General features: G+C 35.7%; 1 protein-coding gene across 4 annotated transcripts; it reads left to right on the top strand.

Annotated features, from left to right (window-relative positions):
- The first annotated feature begins 437 nt into the window (after positions 1-437).
- On the top strand, positions 438-5,864 carry LOC108224315 (probable transcription factor KAN2). 4 transcript variants are annotated; one of them, XM_064086007.1, is made up of 6 exons: positions 438-1,709; positions 1,820-1,896; positions 2,955-3,000; positions 3,149-3,317; positions 4,336-4,399; positions 5,261-5,864. In XM_064086007.1, the coding sequence occupies exons 1-6, from the start codon at positions 893-895 to the stop codon at positions 5,405-5,407; spliced, it is 1,320 nt and encodes a 439-aa protein (XP_063942077.1). In that variant the 5' UTR covers positions 438-892; the 3' UTR covers positions 5,408-5,864. The 4 variants fall into 4 exon arrangements, with proteins under 4 accessions (XP_063942077.1, XP_063942076.1, XP_017254476.1 ...); XM_064086006.1 differs by having other exon boundaries at positions 440-1,709; positions 4,333-4,399; XM_017398987.2 differs by having other exon boundaries at positions 441-1,709; positions 5,258-5,864.
- The last annotated feature ends 613 nt before the right edge of the window (positions 5,865-6,477 follow it).

The following is a 6,477-nucleotide window of genomic DNA, read 5'->3' as shown; positions in this document are numbered from 1 at the left end:
ATTTACCAGAGAATAAGTGTAAAAGAATACATTATTATATGCATTCATTTTCTTCTCACGTAGTAGTAGTAGACAGTAACAATAGTAGTATAATTATAACGAGAAGAACGAGGGAGTATGATTAGGTAATAATCAAAGCAAAGCCCTAGGATTTGATTTGAGTGTGTTGAATTTAGGGTTTCGGGAAAAGAGTAAGAAACAAACAAATAAGCTTAAATTATCAAGTGTAGTGGAGTGTTTGGTTTAAAAGGTGAGTATGAGTTGTTGAAGGTGAAATGAAGACGTTAAAAGCTTACACTAAAATCTCCTTTCCTTTCCTAAAAGAAAACCACCCAAACAGAGAAAAGAAAGATGAGAAAGGAAATTACAAGTCTCTAAAAAACCTTGGTTTTATTTTTCAACTTTTCCTTTTCTATCTATTATATATTATATCTCCTTTTATTTTTCTTCCTAATCTTACCCCCACGTCCACAAAAGGACTCATCTCTCTCCTCCCTCTCTCTCTGGAGAGAGAAGTGTCATTTTCCCACATATACTTCTTCACACAAAAGAAACAAGCATTCATTTCATACCTAGCTTAGCTTGTCATTTATTCTTTCTCTTCTCTTTCCTCTCTGATATCTCCCAAAACTTCTGCAACTACTCCACTCCTCAAGTTTTTCATCATCAATGAAATGAACCTCATTTGAGTAAAGATCAAAACCACCCATCATATATTTATAAAATCTTTCTCATCTACACTTGTAACAAGGACTGATCATACTTCATACATCTCCTACAAGCATTCTTTTGAGATCTTTCAACAGTACTTAAGGATCAAGAACCAGACTTGGTTGTTTCATAAGGATCAAGAAGGTAAAGGCTTGTTTGTTTGGGTGAACAAAAGAGGGAGATGGAGCTCTTTCCAGCACAACCAGACTTGTCTTTGCAAATCAGCCTGCCAAACAGCAGCAAAGGAGCATCAGGAGGTGGAGGAGGATGGAGAAGAACAAGAACTGAAGAAGATAAAGATGGCATGGATTTAGGCTTCTGGAAAAGAGCTTTAGACAACTCCAAGAACAGCTCATCATCACCCATCTTTAATTCTTCAGTCTTCTCAAAACCCTCTGATACCAACAACACTGCTGCAAATTCTTGTTTTGATCTCTCTCTGTCAAATCCAAGCTCAGCTTCTTATCAAAAGCCAGTCAATAACAACATCATTTCCACCCAACAAAACTTCCATAATCTCCTCCAAAACAACAACAACCATCTTCTTCACTACACCAATTTTAACCAACACAATTACCAACAAGGCCACCAAAACAATATTCTCCACAACAATCACCATCACTTGTACAACCAAAATCATCAGTATCAGGGAGGGAGAGGCTTAAGCTCAGATGAGCTTATGGGTTACTTAAAACCCATTAGAGGAATCCCAGTTTACCAACAACAAAACCCTCCCACTGCAACCACCACTCCTTACCTGAATTTTCCATTTGTGCAACAGCCTTGCTCTCTTGATTCAACTTCATCTCTCTCATCTACTTCCCCTACTACTCCAAACCCTAGTCATGACAGCTTCCAGTCTCAGGTAGGGTTCATGAGATCAAGATTTCTTTCCAGGTTTCCGGCTAAACGTAGCATGAGAGCCCCGAGGATGCGATGGACTACAACGCTTCATGCTCGCTTTGTTCATGCTGTTGAGCTCCTTGGTGGCCATGAAAGTATGGCAAAAATTAATTTAACCTCTCCTGTTACATCTAAATTAATTTCTACTACTACAAATTATTACTTTGACTTACTTAGTTTGACTTTTCCTTTGTGGGTTTAATAGGAGCCACACCAAAATCAGTTCTTGAACTCATGGATGTAAAAGATCTCACCTTAGCTCATGTAAAATCCCATTTACAGGTAAAATGGTCTTTTTTCACCTTCAACTTTATTACTATGTTTGTTTGTGTGTTTAATATATGCTGTTGAAGTAATGAAGCATTGAGTTACAATATGGCTCAACTTTCTTCAGCAAGTACTACCATAACTACTGGTACATTTTAGATTCATAGGCAGTTGAAATTTTGGTACTATGAGTAATGCATTTTGACATTTTTAATACCGAGGTTGCGTTTTCAACCTTTTTCTACATTTTCAAATGCTAGTCATCGCATTTCTTTTCTACTCTATTACTAGATCTGATGGTTCTGCAACAAGCTATTACCTACCTAGCTATTATCCCCAGCTTTTTGCTTAGGGGAGAGAGAGAGAGGGAGAGAGAGAGAGAGAGAGAGAGAGAGAGAGAGAGAGAGAGAGAGAGAGAGAGAGAGAGAGAGAGGGAGGGAGGGAGTCATTAATTGATGATAAGAATGAGAAAACAAGCAAGACAAATCCCAACAAATGGAAGAAAGGAGTGATGCCCCAAACCGGACAAGTTGAAACACAGTCTACTTGTGGTAATCTAGATATTATTTTAAGTTTTGTAGTGTTTGTAGTTTGCCATTTCGAAAGATGTTGAGTGTGTGTTTGTTTGATTTGCACGAGAGAGAGAAAGTAGTTGCAGATAACAAAGTACACAGAAAAAATCATTTCGCAATGATAGTGTCTATATACCTGCAAACTTACAACTCTTTCCCAAACCACAATCCCGGACCATGCTTATTGCTTAATCAATGTGTACATACATACATACATTGTCATACATGCATCATGTACACTCACATGCATTCGTGCCACACACTGTAAATTGTTTTTTACTGCATTATTTCTAGCTATATGCCATGTGCATGCATAGTACGGCAAGTTACTAGGCCATTGTTTTTCCATTTGTTATTCAATTTTTTTTTATTGTTAATTGATTACACACGCTCACCTAGGAGTTGAACTCCTTACCTCCCGTGTTGGCCATTTTTTATTCAAATTAATCTGTAATGTTTTGAATATGTTTGGATAACATGATTCCATTTTATAATCTGCAGATGTATCGAACTGTGAAGACAACTGATAGAGCTGCAGCTTCTTCTGGTTAATCTCTTGAATTTTGTTTCCTTTACAATAATCTATTACTAATAATAAATAATTTTTGGACTTCCCGAGGGAGAACTGTAGAAGAAATTTTGGCTAGTAGTGTTAATTTACTAACCGGATATTCATCGGTATCTGTGACAATCAGATCTATTTGAAAATGGTTCATCTGGTGATACTTCTGAGGATCTGATGTTCGACAACAATATTCAGAACCCAAGAAGGTCTCATGATGATGATTCATCTCAACAAGGGAAATCCAAAGCTCCCCACTTGGATAAGGATTATCAAGGCCTCTGGACTAACTCATCTTCAAGGTAACACATAATTAGTAGCTAATCATATTTTTAATTGTGGCTTAATCCTACTTAGTTTGTATTACATAGATTAATAGAATTAGAGATGTGTATGTGATATGCTATCTGTCGGGTACTTTATCTTCCTAGCTAGGTCATTGTTAAGTGAAAGATTCAATGATGATATGTAATTAGTATGATTTGTAAAGTTTAGCTTAACTATGAGTCTTGATTACAAGCAGTGTGTTGGATTTGGAATCATACTGATATAGGGAAAAAGATTTACTTATGAGGAAAAGATAAAGCAAGAGACTTGACCAACTCTCTTTTCACGGGTTATTGTAATCCCTTTTTTCAATGCTAATACCAAGAAAGTAATCTCTTTTTCTACTGGGGTCCTAGTTTATTATGCATAATGTAAAACACCAGGTATAGTACATTATATACTGGGATCATCAGTGTAATTTAATTGATTAGAATTCACTAAACCAAATGAAATTGGATAATCACACACCTACATGTCTCTTCTAAAGTTATTTAATCAGATGGATACTCGTCCCGTTCCGATTTTGTTGAATAGTTTTTTTCAGCAACAAAAGAAAGAGTAAGATATCTTTCCATCAGATTTTGTGGGTTCAAGCATAGGTTTTTTTTACAGTAATCATCACTAATTAATGCAACTCTATTGGAAACTTAGTCTCAAAGTTAAGGCTTGTCATGGACCCCTCATTTTTTGAAATTCCATACATGCACAAGCCCCTTTAAAACTTCCTTGAACACTGTGGCTGTCTTAATTTTTGTTAACTAATGGAATATCACATGGGTGGACACACTTTAATCTTTCACAAGAAGATAATTCTAAAAGAAATTAGTACTCTATGAAAGCCAAGATTGTACATGAAAGATAGCTTTATATCAATGCTGAGTTTGTGACTTTGCCTTTACTTTCCTTTGTTTTCTTATGGGTTGATTTTGCCCCCTATAGTCCCTTCTGCATGGCCTCCACTGATACAAAATATTCCCTCTTGGTTTGCAGCAGGGAAGCTTGGTTGCATGGGAAGCAAATAGATTGTGGAGATAACAACATTCCATCTCAAGATCAGGTACTGGTTTTACCAAACTACCCTCCTCATTTGTGTGTTTCTAGCCTATAAGTGAGTGTAAAAGTGTAAATTTACACACCTTCAGGTCCTTGATAATTTGTGATTGATTGTAACATGTAAAGTAGAAACAAAGGGTAGAAAAAGACAAAGGCTTTTGAAAAGCTGGCATTGCATACATTAAGGGTCAGCTACGTATAAGCTTTTGAAACAAACAATAAGAAAGAAACAGAATAATTCGATTTTAATCAAAAGCAAAGGAGTTGAAGTACTTTAAGTATAATAATCAGTAATAATATTCATGATAATACTTGATAACTAAAAGAAGCAGAAAAAGAAGAGTCTTGATAATATAATAAGGATGAGTATAGAATGTACATGGTTGTTTGCATCTTCTTAATTAGCTAGGGAATAAACAACATAGGAAGATTGCATGCAGAAGAGACAGTAGCGTAATAGGCTTTTATAATCATTGTACTCTTGATTTCTATCTGGATATATTCTCTTCATGCATCTCACCATTCGAGAGCCACACACATGTATTGTCCTTTAGATTCTTATTAATTTAGACACACATGTTATGTTGGAATATATTGTGGTGATAGGGTTTAAGTATGTTTCGTAAGCAGAACGTATTGCAGGACATATAATACTCGAAGTATTACTTAAAATTGAATAAAAATGAAAATTGACGTTTATAGAAATGAAATTCTAATTTCGGGTCAATTGGTTTTCGGGGTCATTTTCAGGTTTTGTCTCAGTAAATCGGGTTGCGGACTGGGTTTGGTCGAGTCCGGTTGCGGGTCGTGTCTGATATTGTCACCCCTATATGTAACTAACAAAATTATATTGTTTAAACAGAAGGACATGGATGGGAAGTCTTTAAGCAGCTATGAAAGAATATCAGAAGCAATGAGTTCATCAAATGCAGCAGAGACAAACAGCACTCTATTATTCTGCCCAAAGAAGAAGCCTAATCTTGAGTTTACATTAGGCAGGCCACTCTGTTAACAGAGTTGTACTAGCTAGCTCTTATATATAAGCTTATAAATATTGATGTTACTCATTTTGAAATAATCACAAAGTTTTAATGGGAAGCTAGTGAAGAGAATCAGGTACCCCACTGGGGAAAGATTAGAGATATGGGAAAAGGAAAAGAGGGGGAAAGGAAAGGAAAAGAAAGGGAGGCCTAAAGAAAGACGAGGAGACAGGGAAAAAAAAGCAAGAAAAAGTAGAATTTGATGGAGTTGGAAACCAAAAAAGCAGCATCATTGAATTGAATTCCTTCACAGTTGCTCTCATCAATCAAGTTAAGCAAGTGTTTTGAGTGAGATAGAATTGTATTAGCTGATCATTTTCCTAAGTAAATATCATTAATTTTTGTATGTTATTCCTCTTTTAATTAAAGAGGGAGAAAGGCCTCTAATTTGAAACAATTTGTTACAACTATATCAAGTGTTTTTTGCAATGGTACACTTTAATTTTAGCTAGCTGTTGAATTTGAAGGTTATACTGATAAAGATACTTAGAACTGAAGACCTCCGCCAAACTAACCAGTGCTCTGATACCATATCGAGAAACGATACGTTTAAAATCTTAATGTGTTGAATATCACAAATGAATCTTATGCTATATTTCAACAATTACACCGCATATTATTTGTGGTATATCATATTTATACTTGTTGCATCTTGCATGTCTATGCATATTGCATAGTCCTGGTGAAAGTATGTGGAAGGATGCATTTGGACCTTAGCTCTTTAGTTCTTTTGGCTGTATACTGACACTCGCTCAGCAAAGTAAAAGGAAGTTTTTTGAAAACAGACTTGCATGGGAAAGATTTGAACCTGCAAACTGAGAAAATTATTAAAGTAGAAACTACGTACAAGTGGAAAAATAATCAAAGATGTAAAAGCAATTCATATTGAGGGGAGCCAACCAAGAACAAATCGCAAGGAGCAGCCTTTGCAGGTGCATAACCAGTTAATTACTTGCTACACTTATTTTAACTCATTACTTAATACAAAAGTGTACTCCCACGTGTATTCCCTTGCTTTCGTTGATTAACTTTTAACAGCGTA

Source organism: Daucus carota, chromosome 1 (assembly GCF_001625215.2).
Source record: "Daucus carota subsp. sativus chromosome 1, DH1 v3.0, whole genome shotgun sequence".
Classification (NCBI taxonomy): domain Eukaryota; kingdom Viridiplantae; phylum Streptophyta; class Magnoliopsida; order Apiales; family Apiaceae; genus Daucus; species Daucus carota.
The sequence above is the reverse complement of the archived record's forward strand: the minus strand, read 5'-3'. Positions and strand labels throughout refer to the sequence as shown.